Source organism: Micromys minutus (genome assembly GCF_963924665.1).
Source record: "Micromys minutus genome assembly, chromosome: 24".
Lineage (NCBI taxonomy): Eukaryota > Metazoa > Chordata > Mammalia > Rodentia > Muridae > Micromys > Micromys minutus.
In genome coordinates, this window is record NC_137959.1 from 2769901 (window position 1) to 2786927 (window position 17027).

Here is a 17027-nt window from a genome sequence, read left to right on the forward strand (position 1 = left end):
TGAATATCAGCTCAGTGTCTCCATGGTTGGTGACATAAATGGTGTCTTCACCAAGAGGGTCTAAGTATCAGGTTCTGAAGGGCAACCAATAGCCTTCGATGTTTGCGGTTCAGTCCATGGAACCCCTGTGGCCAGTCACTCGACAAGATGTAACCTCTTCCTGGTACTGGGAGAGGGCTGACTTGCCTCATTGGAGCTCTGTCTTCCCTATCATAGGGAACTCCATTTAAATTTCCTTCATATATGTGTATGTTTGGGGAAGCTTCTATAGCTGGAGTTTTTCATATAGCCTTTGAAAAGGTCTTCAGTGGTGACGGCTCTTTCTCACACTGCCTCCTTTACCAAATTAATCCTAACTGAATCTTTCTACTCTAGTTTCCCTCTTTTCCTTACAACGCCGTGTTCTATTTCCCCTTCCTTGGAAGAATGCCCCTTCCCCTGGTGCCTACTACTCATTTAATCTCTGTGGTCGTTCTAAGTGAATCACACCTATTTGAAACTTTGAAGCTAGCCTCCACACAAGGGAGAAAATGTGTGGTGTGTGTATCTGGTTATCTCACTGATCAGGGTGAGTGTGTCCAACTCCACTCATTTCCCTGCATAATCCATCATTTGTTTCTTAATAGCGAGATATATTTTCATTATTCATTCACTGGTTGTTTTGCTTTCTCAAGTGATTTATTGCGGCAAATGCATGTGTTACTACATATCATTTTAATTGGCATTAATTCAGCGCTAGTAAGTTCCCCCATACACAGTCATCCCCACTCTACATAACCCAAGACAGAAACATCCCATTCCCCCACCCACACAAACACAGTCCTGCCTTCTGTCTTAGGAATGTCAGTCTTCTGTGCCTGTCATATAAGTGAATTATACAGTGTCTTTCTTCATGAGTGCCTTTCTTCACAAGCATGTTTTTGAGCTTTATCTATTCTGTGACATGTATCAGAGTCTCATTCTTGTTTAAAGCTGAATTTTTATGTGCATGTGTGTGTGCATATGTATATGTGCATGTGTGTGTACATGCTCATGTGTGTGTACATGCATGAACACACATACATCATTTTCTTATCCATTTGTTTCCTGTAGGCTTTTGGGCTATCCCCAACTCTTAGCTAGGGTAGATGAGACTGCTGTAAGCACCCCGATTCTTCTTTATTCCTTTTATTCTTTATGGGGAACTGTAGTCAATGCTAGATTATACGGGAGTTTTCTTTAATGTTTTTACACTGTTTCCTTATACACGAAGGTTCTGCTTTCTCTACATCATTATAAAAAGGTTTTTCTCCTCCCTTTTTGGGATGGCAGACATCTTACTTGGTATGAATCTAAATGTGCTTTGCTTTAATCTCTAAGCCTGACAGCAGCTCTTCCTGTACTTCAGAGCGTTTTGACTTTTGAGAATGATTCTTTTTAAAGATCACTTTAGCTGTTACAGTTATGGGAGTTTCGTTACTGTGTTCTGGGCATTAGCCACTTGCTAGATACACAATTGTAAAGCATTCTGTCCTGTTCTATTGAGTGCCTTGTGACTTTCTTGTGGTGTCTTTGATGCCTGGCATTTAGATTTGATGCAGTGCAGTTCAATTTTCATAGTTGTTGCCTGTGTTTTTGGTGTCAGATCCAAGAATAAACCTGTTTGATTTTGTATGAAGGCCAAGTGCTTTACATAACCTCACTGGAGCACTTCCCAGTGTTGACAAGTCTATTTCTGAACACTTAGACTAAATAGTAACTAGTCATTTGTGGCCAGTAAACCTGTTGGTATTTTTAAAGTTGATTCTGTGTCTTTTGTCGAAACATTAAAACCAGTTGAATCCGGTTTGGTGCTGGGAATGAAACCCAAGGCTCGGCACATTTGAGAGCCACCCGTCATCACTGAATACATACATTCACACAGCTAAGCTTCAATCTTTGTAAGACAAAGGCTGACTGCTCCTCCGCCGTGCTCCCTGAAGTCAGCCCATAACATCTGAGGCATGAGGGTGATCTTACATTCACAGGGCTGTCTTCAGTCAGGCTGTCTTCAGCTCCCGCGCCACTGAGGCAGTGCATAGCCTTCCCCACAAGCTTCTGAGAAGCTGTGGCTTATGGAAGAACAGGACACAGGGGATGCCCACAGCCTACCACAAACTCCCAAGAGAACTGGAAACCTCTGGCTCTTTAATGTGGCTGGGGTTGTTTGCAGGAGCCACAGAGAGGGGTAACAACACTGCCTTGTCTTCCATCAGCAACAAAACAGCCTTCCCTGAAGACTAATGGCCTGGCCCCCAATCTGCTACCTCTCCATATTGATTCCCATCAGCTTCTCCAGGGGAGAGAAATGAGGACCACAATTATCATCAGCAGCAAGAGTCCCAAACTTTTAGGAGTCAGGAACTTACGCACAGACTCCTCCCTCTACACAAACATCTGAGAGCTCAGAAGCGCCCCAGAGAACCAGCATGCTTTCAGAGGACTGGGAGAAAGGCACAGATCCGACAAGATCACAGTGTTTCTGGTTGCTCATGGCCAGCTCTTGACGATGAGGTTGCTGGACCCTGTACCTTTTCCCACTCTCTACTGAGTCACTGTGGCTCCAATACCAGGCCCCCAGCCACACCAAGGAGCCAGGGGTCTCAGACCCCGTGTCAGGGAATGTGCATGACATCACGTAATGATGACATCACGTAATGTCTCGTACACGCACTGAATAGGAATCTCAGGGAAGGAATGAGGCTGGTTTCCGGTACTGAGCTTAGCATTGTATAAACTAGAGCTACTAGGCGAGGACGATCACCTGAGTTACTAAGCTATGAAAAGTTTCCTGCATGCTGGCTGGGCAGCATTTGTTATGACCTGGCTGTTCAACGTGTGAACCTCCTGTGGCCTTGACCCATCTATGAGGGCCTCGACTTCCTTGGCTTTTCACTTTGGTAACTTTATGCAGTAGGGAGAGAGAGCATCCTGCTTTGGGGTTCCACTCTGCCTGGTTGACCTCCTACGGACTAGCACCTGTGGGTGCTGCCCTCAAGGCCGCTGAACCACTAGTTATGGCAGGCCAGGGTTGGAGAGGGCCAGGTAGAAGCTAAAGTCAGAAGCAAATGGCTCAAGCTCTCTGATCCTGAGACTGGGATGGCTGCTTCCTTCCCATGAGACCAGCCTCACCAAGAGCAGCTTCATTCCGGTGCGGGCTGTGCCATACACGTGTCTATGTTGGCCAGTACCTTTAGGTTGTTGCTGAGCCTTTGGGAAACCCCACATTTGGACCACTCAGTACCACAAGGAAAACTACTAAGGAGACAGTGGTTGGTGCCGACACCCCTCCATGAGCAGCCTGCCACTGCCTCACCTGTCCCACAGGTGGCTGAGGTGCCATACCCACAGTCCTCACAAACCTCCTGTCCCTCTCTGCAGCCAAAGGATGAACAAGAGGCCCCAGGTTCCAATCTGTAGACCAGAAACAGGTGGTGGAAAGGCTACCTGGGTAGCACGCATGGTTAGTAAGTAGTGTTGGGGACACCCATCCTCAGGTCACCTGTGGGACATCTCCAGACACATCTGTGCAAGAGGTAACAAGAAGGCCCAGAGCCCACTCCCTTCAGCAGGCCCACAGGCATGCCACCGCTGCCCACAGCCTGCCGCTGATACCGGTAGACCCGACTCCACATTTCTCTGCACATACGCAGCAGCATTCATGTGCCTGTGAGCAAATGTGAACCTTTGCACTGGGCAGCCAGTTCTGAAGCTGGCGGTCAGCTAAACTTTCCTGCTAGTGCTGAACCGTCATGTTTTCCCACTGATGGCCAGACTCATCGCTCCTGCCTTGGGTCCACACCCTGGTGAGCTGAGAGGGTTTCCTGCTCAGCGCCCCTTAGCAGCACACCTCATATCCGCTGTCCTTCTCAGCAGGCACAGCACCTAATCTCCCGTGTGCCAGTTCCTTCTCTGTAGAGCAGAGCCAGCTGTGGGAAGGGGACAGTGTGTACTCAGTATGGTCCCCAGATCTGGGTGAAGCAGATACCCCTAAATGGCTACAGGGCGTAATCATCCCAGGAGTGGCTTGTGTTGTGCAGAAGTTAGAAGTGTAGTGTATGTTTCTCAGCACATTTATATTTGACACAGGGTCATCTTGCCTGTGTCTAATATGCATGTGTACAGCCAGCGATGGTCAGAGCAGGGTTACCAGCATCGTTTCATCATGTTGGCATGTTTGGAATCCTTCCACTAGCTGTTTGGTGAATAGGCATCATTTCTCCACCAGTTTTCTATCCTCTGCCATAGGACAAGTTGTTCTTCTCTCAAGCATCTCCCCAGACCCTCACTCTCCTCCTCTCCTGCCTCATCATCCCTCCTCCTCACCTTTCCAAGGCCCTGTTCTGTTTCCTTGAAACCAGCTTTAGCTTCCACGTGTAAGTGAAAGCACACACAATATGGCCCAGTGCCTTTTCCCACTGCAGCACACGAGTTCATTTTATTTCATTGTGGATATGTACTGTGTGTGTGTGTGTGTGTGTGTGTGTGTGTGTGTGTGTGTGTGTTCATGTGATACAGTGTGAACACTGTTCACTTTGATTCTTTGTCTTTTGAGGCAGATCTCTCATTGGTCAGAACCTCACCCCAAAGGCGAGCCTAGCTGGTCGGCGAGCTAAGGACTGCAAGCATGCCCTGCCTTGGTTAATGTGGGTTCTAGGGGTGGAACCTGGTCCTCCTGCTTCCCGAGCAGTTTATCCCCTGTGTGCCTTCCCACCCCCTGCGCTACATTTTCTTTATCCGTAGACACCTAGGTTGATTCTAGATGTTTGCTACAGCGAAGATGCCACAGCAAATGCCTGTCCCCATTACTGTGAGTGGGACTGTGTGCTCTTGGTTTCTTCTTTGACAATTTCCTTTCCATACACAGAAGAAAAAAAGACCGACTTTTGCATCCTGTAGACTCAGGTCATTGGCTCCAGCAAGTGTGTGCTCTGTAGCTTTATTTATGTGCCTATTATCAACTCTCCAAACAGAAACAAGTTTACTCCCTCCTCTCCTACTTGGATGCTCTTCCTTCTCATATCGCTCTCATGGTGAACTGGACAGGATACATGGGTAGGGAGGATGTACTCTGCTGGCCAGGACCACAGAGAGAGAGTGCACATCTTCACCTTGTTCCTGATCTTGAAGAAAACGATTTCGGTTCCATGTCTGTGTCTGTTTTTATTTTTCATGTATGAACCGGGTCTTTCTTTCGAACATGGCCTGTCTATCTGACTTGTCAGCTGTCATGTAGTCCTGCGCCATTCTCACTGCTCCGGATAACACCACGCACCAGCATGCCGAGTCTTTTAAAGACTTTTCCTTCTTTCCACTTCGAGCTTTGCTCTTTCTTTCCTGCTCCTGACTTCGGCTTGGTTCTTGACTTTTTTTAGTTGTATCGCTAGCCATCTTGGATGTTTACGTCTTTAACCCAGGTACTCACCACTATACATCTGCCTCTTGCTATTATTTTTATTGTACCTTATATTCCATTTCCATTTATATTAAGACATTTTAACGTCTTCCCTTGACTGGTTATTGCTCATTAAAAATTATGCTTAATGTGCATGGTTATCTTCTACAGTTCTGGCCATCACCTTTGGTTTTTATAACAGCATGGGAAAAGGGTGTGTGCTATGATTTGTTAATTCATTGAGACTTTTGTAGCCTGCACTAGTCTGTAGTAGGAAATGTCCTGTGCACATGCTGCTGAGAGCCTGCTCTGCAGCCGCTGTAGAAATGTTCTGGATATATCTTAGTGGCCTGCAGTTTAATTGGAAGAGTTTTTAATGGTTTTTAATTTGGACAGTCTAATGATGAGGGTTGGGTTTGAGGTCCCCCGATCTTATCATTATATTAGGTTGCACCCCACATTTTAATTATGTTGGCTTTCTGTAATTATGTGCTCTAATTTGGGTATTTATATTTGTATAAATGTTATCTCCTAAAAGTGAATTGATTCCTCTTGTATTGCTTCATCATTATATAGTGACTTTCTTTTCTTTGGATGTGTGCACACGCACGTGCGACCCCTGCAGAAGCCAAAGGAGAACATCAGGTGTCCTGTTTATTACCCTTAGCCTTTCCCACTTCGCACAGGGTCTCTGACCACATCTGGAGGTAGACCAGAGCCAGCAAGCCCAGTAATCCCACTGCCTCCACCTCCGACAGCTCTGGGGTTACAGGAATGCACATAGCCACACACAAGATTTTAGGCAGTGACTTGAATTCACACTTTCATGCTTTCTCAGCAGTGTTCTTACCTACTGAGCCATCTCCCCAGATTCTTCCTTTAGCATTTTTAAAATTTAAAGTCTTTCTGACTGCTTGTATCTGTCTGTCTGTCTATCTATCATCTATGTACCTACCTATCATCAATCTATCTATCTATCTATCTATCTATCTATCTATCTATCTATCTATCTATCTACCTATCAATCTATCTATCTACCTATCAATCAATCAATTTACCTACCTATCTATCATCTATCTATCTATCTATCTATCAATCTATCATCTATCTGACTTTGGTTCTCCATTTGTATGTTGTATCTCTTCCAGTTGCTTTACCTCCAGTCTGAGTAGCTACTTTTCAAAGAAGTCATTTTCTTCTTTGTATTTAGTGCCGAGACAAACTCCATGTATCATGTTAGTTGGAGGACTTCCATCTTCTATAGTCCAGATTATTGCTGATAACTGATGTGCACCTGTGACTGTGTTCACTTCTCCCGTGTCTGAGTGTAGCTCTGTCTGTCCTTAGCTGCTCATCTTCACGTGTTCTTACACAGACAGGCCTTACTGCATCTGCCTCCGTGGTGTCTGCTATGCTCTGCCTTGCGTCTTCACATCCCTTCAAGATGGTGGCTGTCCGGCTTAGCTCCTCCTGTAGGCCCCGAGCACTCCCTGGAGGACCCAGCTCTGCTGCTAGCTCAGTGTTTCATGTGTTCAAAAAATATTTCTGCCTCATTCCTTAATAAGAGTTTTTCTGAGTGTAATATTTTAGTTAGCAGCTTTTTTCTTTTAGGTCTTTAAGTACATTATCCCATTTGTTTTTCTAATTTACAAAGTTTCTTTCAAACGCTCCAACACACACACACACACACACACACACACACACACACACACACACACACACACACACAGTTCTCATTGTCTTAAGCTTTGTATGGTATTTCAGTACAAATACAGACCAACCACACGTTACCTACCCTCTTCTCCAGCATCTAGCAATCAATATTCTATTTACAGTTCAAGCTTTTTAAGTTTAAATGACAGAATGTCTTTTTGCGTCTGGCTCATCCCACTGACTGTTCATCCAGTGCCATTCCTTTTACTACAGATTGGGTTTTCCTTGTCCTTACCCCTCACCCCATCACACGCTGATGGGCACACAGGTTGACCCCTATCTTGGCATTGTGAACATCACCATAATAGACATGGAGTTCTCTAATATGCAGCCTTTTCCTTCCCGTAAGTTAACTGATTTTAAGAGTGGCCTTGCTTTTCTCTGTACTGTATGTACGAATTTAAGCCTCCCTAACGGTGCCTGTGCTTCCTGCCTTTTTGTCCAAGTTTTTCACAGTAGCTACACGTGGAGAACTGACTTCCAACAGTTTTCTGAATATTTACCCTCGGGTGAATAATGTGTCAATATTTTCTCCACGTTGTCGTCTCTCTCCTCATTCTGTGTGTTCTCTGGACTGAGTACCTTAGTTTACGACGATCCTTACCAGTGTTTGCTTTTCTTTCTCTGCTTGGATTTCTAACGAGAAAGTCACTGTCTGCACCCCGCCCTGCACTCTTCCCTCAGTAGCCTTAGGGCTTTAGGTATCCATGCAGGCTCTGCGTCCATCTTCATTGGACTTCTGTTCTTGGATTCGATAGGGATCAAGTTCCCATCGCTGCTGTGGATCTCAGCCTTCATAGCCGCATTTATTAGAGCAAGTGCTTTCCCCATTGCGTTTTTAAAATCCTTTTGTAAAAAGCGAATCAGTTATGGACATGCCTTGGGATCTCCGGTCTCCCTTCTCCCTCCCTCTGGCTTATATGGATATTTTATTACAACTTCCTGCTCGGCTGCCCTGGATCTGTAGTGTCTTAAAATCTCCTTTTCTGACATCTTCAGGCCATGTTTTTACTTGCAAAGTGAGCTTCCTATTTTTAATCCATCCTCCCAGCCTGCATCTTTTAGTCTGTTTTCATTCTAATTTAATGGATTACTGTATTGATAATGTCCAACCCTTTTCATTCCTGTTTTGTGGATTTGCCATTCATTCCTGTTTTGTGGATTTGCCATTCTAGTGACATTTGTACATTGTCAATAGTAGTTTCTTTGTTTCACTTGAGGAGCAACAGCTGGAACCAAGGAGAAGGACAAGGCCCCATCGAGGACAGAGGGAACCATGATGGGGTGGGGGATGGCAGCAGAACTCACACACTGGCATCTGTCTTCATTCCTGGCACTGGATAATGTCCTCACCTGGGTACCCTGGTCTCAAAGGTAAACTGCTCTTGAGGACAGTGCCATCCATTCCTCGGTCACAGCACCCAGAAAGACCTGGGTCCCTTTGCTGAGCCAGGTTTAGGGCCTCAGACAATCCCGTACAGTGGCCGATGGCCAAGAGCAGTGCAGTGCATACTTTGGTCCTGCTGTGGAGAAGACAGCCAGTGCTGGCACCACTGCTCGGCCGTTCTGAAGGCAGTCCTTCTGTCTCTGACCTCAGCCTTATTCTTTCTTCCAGTTTGATTGTATTTCCCAGGGACACATGGATGACCCAAGCCTCAGGGAGTTTTGAGCAGTTGTATAGTTGTATATGTTTCCATATGCTTTCTTCCATCTTCTTCTGGAGTTCCAATAATGCAGCATCTGCTAAGTTAACAGTCTCTCCTGAGACTCACAAAGCTCATTTCCTCTTCAACTGAAATGTGTAAGATCTGCTTTCAAGTTCTGGATTCCGTCTTCTGTCTGATCAGCTAGGATGCTGACACTACACACGTCCCTTCACTCCATTTACGTTCTTTAGCACACTAATACTGTAATACACTTGTGCGTTTCCTTAACTTACCTAACTGGGAGTGGTTCATGCCCAGAAGGAGTGTTCTGGGGTAGGAACTACACATTAGACAAGCTGGAACCCAAGGCTTTTATTTTTTTAAAATCAGCCACAACTGGAGTGTAGCTGAGGAGCCACAGTCTTTCTTCAGCTCAGGGAAGAGCCTGTCAAAGTGGTGGCTACCTCAGCCCCACTGGCCAGTCATGGAGACACTGCCACCACCAAGACTACCTCCACCGTTTCTAACCCCAGCGCCTGCACACATACGGACAGATTCCAGACTCAACCAGTTCACAAGCTTGCAAATGAGAACTGGTTAAAGGCCCAGGCACTGTTAACTTCTCTGTCCCATGTGCCTTGGATGTTAGAGAGTTGTAGTCTTGGCTGGATGCCACATGACAGGAACATACTTCTTTGTTCTCCCCAGATAACGTGACTAGACTATGACACCAGGGTTTCCTGGCATTGCTCCCACATCAGGGTTAGGCTATGGAGGGGACAGGGATCTAGAAACGACGCCCTGTATCATACATGCTATGTCTGTGTTACAGCTGGTGAATGACCTGCTAGAATTCTGCTTCTATACTTTCCGAGAATCCCAGGCTCTGAAGGTGGAGTTCCCTGCCATGCTGGTGGAGATCATCAGCGACCAGCTGCCAAAGGTGGAATCCGGGAACGCCAAGCCCCTTTACTTCCACAGGAAGTGATGGACGGCGCCAGCCAGGAAGAACTTTGCCTTAAGTTTCCCACGTTGTTCTACACCTACGAAGGACCCAAGAAATCACATTTTTAACATGTGATGGCTGATTGACAGTTGGTCAGCAGTTTCTCCAGTTTAAAATCGCATCAAGGGTCTGGAGCCGGCAAAGCCATGAGACGTGGATTTGGCAAGGCCTGGGCTGGTTAAAGGACTCTTCCCTCTCCACTCCCAGCGCTTAGAAAACACGCTCCTGTCCCTCTGGATGAAAAGCCATATCTAATCAATAACTCTGATTTTGATATTTTAACAGATGGAAGTTTTAACTATGCCATGTGGTTTCTGGTATCTCTTGCTTGTTTTCAAAGGGTTCAAAGGACTAGAGAACTTTTTAAAGCTTACCCTTGGTTTGCACATAAAACGTCTAGTCAATATGGGGCATTAATATTCTTTTGTTATTTAAAAACACACAAAAACATACACAAAAATACATACAGATTCCTGGTATGTAATAACAGAACACGTGGCGTGGAACTGTGGCCTCCGGGCACGTTTTTCTGCATTGCTGGCATACACACTTGGTTAGTGTCTTTATTATTTAATTAGAATGAATAAGATGTTAAATGCCTTGGTTTCAATTTCTAGTATCTACTGTGTTGGCTTTACAAATAATTTTTGCAGTCTTTTTGCTGTGCTGTACATTATGTATGTATAAATCGTGAAGGACCCGAAATAAGGTGTAAGGAACTTTTGTAAATGAGACACATACAAAAAAATCTTTAATGGTTAATAGGATGAATGGGAAAGTATTTTTGAAAGAATTCTATTTTGCTGGAGACTATTTAAGTACTATCTTTGTCTAAACAAGGTAAACTTTTTTTTGTATCGTGAGATGCTCTGCATGCGTGCTGAACCGTTTACAGTGTATTTAAGGAAGGGAAAGCTGTGCCTTTTTTTAGCTTCATATCTAATTTACCATTTTACAGTCTCTGTTGTAAATAGCCACACTTAAACCTCTTTGGTTGTCTCTAAGCCTTTCTACTTTTTCAGTACTATTTGTTTTGTTCTCGGTCTCCCGCGTGGGGTGTTCGTGAGACTCCAGTGCACAGTCCTGGCTTCTGCTCTTCCTGCTTCTGTCCGGGACGATGCTGCAGCGTCTGTGGCTCCTGGCAGGTGACAAGCCCCAGTGGTCCTGGAAGTGTTGTCCCTCCCCCCTTGTCACAGAAGCAGAACCTGCTCTCAATAGGGGAGAATAGAAACATGACTCAGAGAGCACAATTCTCCTATTTCAGAAAATCTGATTTTCTCCTCTGGGGGAAAAATTCCATGCACCCTCCACATCTGTCAAAGATCAGAAAGTCACCTCTGGCCTTGGACAGGGTCCTTCACTCCTGGAGCTGGTTATGGGAACAGCAAACATGGCAGGAGGTACTGGGACAACCCATCTGGGCATGAGTGAATCAGAAAGGCGTGGAGACCCACAGATCACTAGAAGGTTTTTAGCTTTTTTAAAGGTAGGTTTTAAAAATGAAAATTTTATAAATAAACAGTTTTGGAGGAAAAAAACCACAAAACCACTACGAATCATGTAAGCAAGACAGTGGCACTAAATTTTTAATTCATTAATCTGTCCAATACTGATGCAATTTATGACTTTTTTCTTGCCCCAAATCACAGACATGTGCATCTCTGGGGAACTTCAGTATGATTGCACTAAATTATCTTTGAATAGAGGCCAAATTAATCTTTCAAACATGGTGATGGCTCTCATCAGTACTCAGTGATCACGAATTCCCAAAACCTAAAAGCTGAAGCAGGCGGCTGGACAAGGGTCGGGAGGGTCAGCAGTTTCCCGCAGGGTTCACCACGCAGGTAACATTACCTTGTCTTTCAAAAGATGCCTGCCTTCTGCAAGGGGATACCCAGGGACGCTGAACTCAGAGGAAGGGGGCTTTCTTACATCATTTGCAATTTCAAGGATTTAATTTATAGGCAGATCTTTAAACAGTCAACTTATATGCACAGCAATATGAGAGCCACACTTCGAAGGCAAACACAGCATGCAGACGAAGTGTTTCTGGGGAAAGGAGCTGAGTTAACCTATGAAACTGGAATTCCATCTTAGCCAGGATCGAGGTGGACAAAGTCTACATTAGCTTTTTGTATTAATGAAGTTACTGGCTCCTCATGTGTCTCCGGGTAACTGCTTAACTAAACAGCAAAGCCATATTCTCTAAATTCACTGTTGAATGCCTGTCCCAGGCCAAACTGTCTGCTCTTATTTTTGTACCATATTGCTCTTAAAAATCTTGGTTTGGTACAATTCATAATTCACCAAAACCTCTTCAAATAATTAAAACACTAAATTAGTTTAAAATGAAGCAATTTATATCTTTATGCAAAAACTTGTCTGTCTTTGCAAAGGACTGTAAGCAGATTACAATAAATCCTTTACTTTAATCACCTGTTGTTCTGGAAACAGTTCATTCGGATGCCTAGAGGTACACCGGGACTTTATGCCTTTCCACATTCCGATTCTGGGCACTTCGGCCTGCAGCCAACACTGGAGCCCCCGGAGTTTTGTCCGGAGCTCCTGTTTGCTGCCACGTGGTCAGCCTTTTCTTTGAGGACAGATCAGTCATCATAAATCTGTGGCTAATATCCAATTCATTACACTCTTCTACACAATGCTATACGGCTGGCTGCTGGGTAGCCACGTGTACGGACATCAGCTGTGTAACCATGTGCACACACATCCGAATGGCCTCACGAATCTCTACACCAACAGGACTTTGAGACTCAATGACAGAGGACACCATGACAGCTGAATTCAGAGTTCTTCCTTACGTGCTCTTGTTTTCTCCCCCAGGTATTTGCAAACCCTGATACTACCCACTCTTTATGGGACTGTCCCCTTGACTCTCATGAACCTGGACCACAAAAATGCAATTATCAGTTCATTTTAAAACAGGAAACATTTCCTCCCAGATAAATCCAAGCAACATGTCATTTGATGGGTGTATGTTGACTGGCTTTCAGAATGAGATGCCTGTGTGGTAGACAAATTCAACATTGCACAACAGATAAAAATCTGAAACACATAGTGTGGCCACTGACTATAGCCCAGGGGAGAAGCTGTGTTCTGTGTGTGAACCCACATAAACTCACACAAGCTGAACAAAACATCTGTAGGTGAAAACAAATCTGTATGCAAAACCTTAAAGAAATCTGACCTGTTCAGGAAAAAAGTTTCTCATATCCTTCAATTTGAAACAAAAGCCATTTTGATGTGTGAGCCTGCACAAAGGCCCTACCCTCAAGCACCTAGAAAAGCAGGCAGCCTCCAGACCTGAGGAGCAGGCAGCCTCCAGACCTGAGGAGCCTGAGTTGAGTTGAGTGTCTTTTAGGTATTTCACAAAGCAATTTTCAGGCCAAATGAATTCAAGTCCCTGTTATGAATCATGAGGTGTGAACTTCCAGGACAGCTAGTTACTGCTGTCTGCCATGCTCAGAAACCGGGCATGCAGCACAGGTAAAGTAAGGGGCTCACTGCTTATGTGTGCTGAGAGCCACTAAAGCAGGGAGGAGACACCCCCCCACACACACACACACAAGCATGCCTTTTGCCGAGTAACTCCAGTGTTTGCAGATGAAGATGATTACAGATGGATCTGGGACTTTCTGCTCAAGCTGCCCAGTTCTTAGAGCAGCCGCTTTCCTGGAACTACATAGTGGTTTCCCGAACAGCATTACACAGAAGAAGAGCTGGGACCCTGTCTTTGGCACAAGCCAAGTGGAACACACGGCAGAATTACACATGACAGACGTTTCTTCCGTCTCTCTCCAGTCTGGGAACGGGCTCCCGGAGCTACTGGTTAGGACCAGACTTAGCTGAGCGGTTCACGCATGTGTGCTCAGCCTAGCCATGTGAGACCTCTCACTGTCCAGCACACGCTACGAGGTACTGATGCTTCTCCTAGTCCTTTAGACTTGTTCATCTCCCACTGACTAAAGTTCCATCCCAAGCCTACAGTCCAACTGGCAGGACTCTTGAACATGGTTGTGGGAGCAGAATCAGGATGGGGGTCAGAGGGTATGGAGTCACATGATGAGTCCCGGGAAATCAGACTCTGGAGGCCGGCATCAGGGCACAGATCTGAGTTTATACCCAGTGCATAAGCTTATATAGTGTTTGTGCCGACCCCAAGCCCCTAAGTCCCCGGCCAATCGTATCTCACCACATCGTCACTGTTCTCCAATGACAGCCCTGCCTGATGAGGTAACTCGGAAGTAGCAGGGTAACATCACCTGTGAGGACTTCCATGATGGTGGGAGAAGCAGCCACGGCCCTGGCCTCGGTTCCTTTATGCTACCTCCCTGGTATTCCAGGAGCCATCTCAGATCAGGACTCTTCAAGGAGTTGCAGCAGTCTGTGCCTCGCTCTTTATCCCACATTTTCCTTCACAAGGTTGCCTTCCACACCCCCACATATGGTTCCAGTAAATGCCTGCCACCACTAAAACACGTAGTCATTCAGACACTGCAGAATGGGTGTCACTACACTGATTTCCAAATTCCTCCCAGTTCAACAGAACTTATGTGTGGCTTCAGGGGTGTGTCCTCAGGAGCCAGACTCAGGTGGGACTGGGCGAGCTGTTCCCATTCCACTTTGCAGCATGTCACAGCAACTAACTCTCCAAGGGAGAACTCCGGACACCAGTATGTAGCCCTGGGCTGTCCAGCCACTGTCCAAGTCTAATACGTGGGTCTTCCGTCAGATGATCAGCAGCTCAGCTTGTCTTTGAATAGAAAAGTTCAAGCATATTCTTCTAGCAGGTGGACTGAGATACTTTTAGCCAGACACTTAGCATTGGGAGAATGTGTTGCCCAATGTGGAGCAGGAAATTCTGCTCAGAAAGCCAGGGAAAAGCAATTGACAGTCATGTGACATAACACTTGCAGCGGGTGGAGAGGAAAGATGCCCCGAAATATATCCTCAGAAAGGAATGTGTGGTTGAGTCAGAAGGAAGAGTAGCCAGAGCCTGGCTCTGAGAGACTTGAGACGTCGATGAGAGTAAGTGCATTCAGCAGAGGTGGGTGGGGAATGGGGGCAAGCTGGGACTGCAGAGGCAGAGAGACCCTGGGGAGGGTCAGAGGTCACAGTGACGGCCTTTGAAGATGCGATGGCAGAGAGGAACGTGCATATTTGTGCTGTCCCTGGTGACAGTATTTGATAGGATCAGTATTCGAAAGAGGTTAGCTTAAACTCAGAGGTTGCAAGGTTTCAGGCTGGTTAGCTAACTCTTGTTTGGAGGCCAGTGAAAGGGGCGACGTCACAGTCGAAGGCAAAGCTGCTTACTCCATGACATCCAGAGAGCAGAGAGAGATGAAGGGATCCTGTCCTTTAGTGCTCACCCAGGTTGTCTGAGTAAGTGCAGCTTCTTAAAGGGTCCACTACTTGCCAGCTGTGAGTGAAGCACAGAGCCCAGAAGCCTCTGGGAGCCGCTCCTCGGATTAGCCACACCCATCATGCAAAACAGGGTGTGGTATAACCACACACCCCTGCTCCCAGTGTAGACTGTGGGCCCTGCCCAGGGCTAAGCTCTCAGTTCCTATAGTGATGGACAGTTAAGCACTACCTTGCTTTCCTCTAGGCAAGCACAGGTCGGCCAGCTCTCAGCCACAGGAAACCTGTTCAGTCACGTCCCCCACGGCACACAGAAGACTGACAACATAAGTGTGAGCTGTCGTACCCCAGGAGCAGCTCTACCACTGCCGCCTTGCTTCAGTCACACACCTCAACTCCATACTTTGCTTTTCCCTTTAGGAAGCAAGGGCAAAAGCGTGGAGACAGGCAGGCTGAAGTAACGCACACCATCAAATGCTAAGGCGCAGACGAAGGGAAATCTTCCTCAAACAGCAAACAGATCAAATCTTACTACGTGAGTTGTATCTAGTGTTGGCTTTGGTCACACCAGTGAGAAGCAATGCGCCCGCAAATCTTGACACCGAGCCACTGGACCTTCACTACCAGCGTCCCACCAGGAAATGGCAGCTTAGAACACAGGGCACCGTCTTCCAGGGCCAGACTGGCCACTCAGGCCACATGTAGCTGCTACAATGCAGCCCTGGCTCCATTCTTCCCCCGGGACCTATGCCTGGTATTTTAACCTATGCTGTGAACGAACGGACCTTACTTTCTTTTGCACAATATATACTAAGAAGCACATTCCTCTGATCCTCACACAACTGCCATTCAGCTTCTTGTGAACAACGTGTCTTAGAGGTGGCATCTCATAGCAGGTGAGCTTTAGACCTGAAGCCTGTGGCAGACTGAACTGTGTATCAAACAACAGACACAGAAGAGAAAAAAGAGAAAGCCAGTGGCCTATAAGCCTCTGACAGGTACAATCCAATGACCCAAAACTTCCTACAAGTTTTGAAAACTTTCAACCCCCTTCAAACAGTGACATAAGCTGGAACAAGGCCTTACACATGAGGGCCTTTGGGGAACATTCCAGACCCAAACATAGCAACCCTAAACTTGATGCCCTTTCACAAGAGCCCCATGAGGCAACTCCATAGATGTGAACCAACAAAGAAGCAGGCCCCAGAGTCAGTCAGGGAAGGCAACACAACATCCTTCTTCTGACAACTCCTTTGGAGAAAATTCAGACAGGGTCAGGTACCTCCTATGGGTTAGATGTCAACACCCCAGCTCCATCTGGCAGCCTCTGTTCTCATACAGAAATCCCTTCCCTGACTTCCTGCAGGAAAGCTGCTGTTCTTCTCCACAAAACTGGGCCATGCCGAGGCCATGCCTGGGCTTAGAGCTGTACTTCGGGCTGAGGAGATTGGGGAAAGAGAAAGCATCTCATGTTGAGAGAGCTGTCAGCCTACCCTTCCCAAAGATGGTCCAAAGTTAACGCTGAGTCTGGAAGGCAAGGCCATATTGTATAGTATGAGAGAGATAGGCCCCAAAAGCCAGTCAGGAGGGCTGGCCATCAGCATGGCTGTAGCTCACCTATACATGGCCACAGACAGGTTCCCATCCCACTGTCATGTGGAGGAAAGGCCTATATCAGCTCCATGTGAATGCTGGGATTTCATCTGAAAAGGCCCGCCATCTTTCCTGCTGCAAATCACAAGGTTCTAAAGGGCTACTGTCACCGTCTGCTGACCATGGCTGTCGAGCTGTGAGTCACCAATGAGGTGATTGACTCCCATATTAGGCCAGACACACCAAGTAGTAAATTACATTTTATTTCATTTACAGG

At 46.2% G+C, this 17027-nt stretch overlaps 1 protein-coding gene across 2 annotated transcripts in view; it reads left to right on the plus strand.

The window, feature by feature from the left end:
* NR3C2 (nuclear receptor subfamily 3 group C member 2) overlaps window positions 1-12193 on the plus strand; it is a 317849-nt gene extending 305656 nt beyond the window's left edge. For both annotated transcript variants that reach the window (XM_080937373.1, XM_080937372.1), the window contains exon 9: window positions 9605-12193. In XM_080937373.1, the coding sequence (XP_080793499.1) occupies window positions 9605-9760 (156 nt within the window). In that variant the 3' untranslated portion in view covers window positions 9761-12193. The remainder of the gene's footprint in view (window positions 1-9604) is intronic.
* The last annotated feature ends 4834 nt before the right edge of the window (window positions 12194-17027 follow it).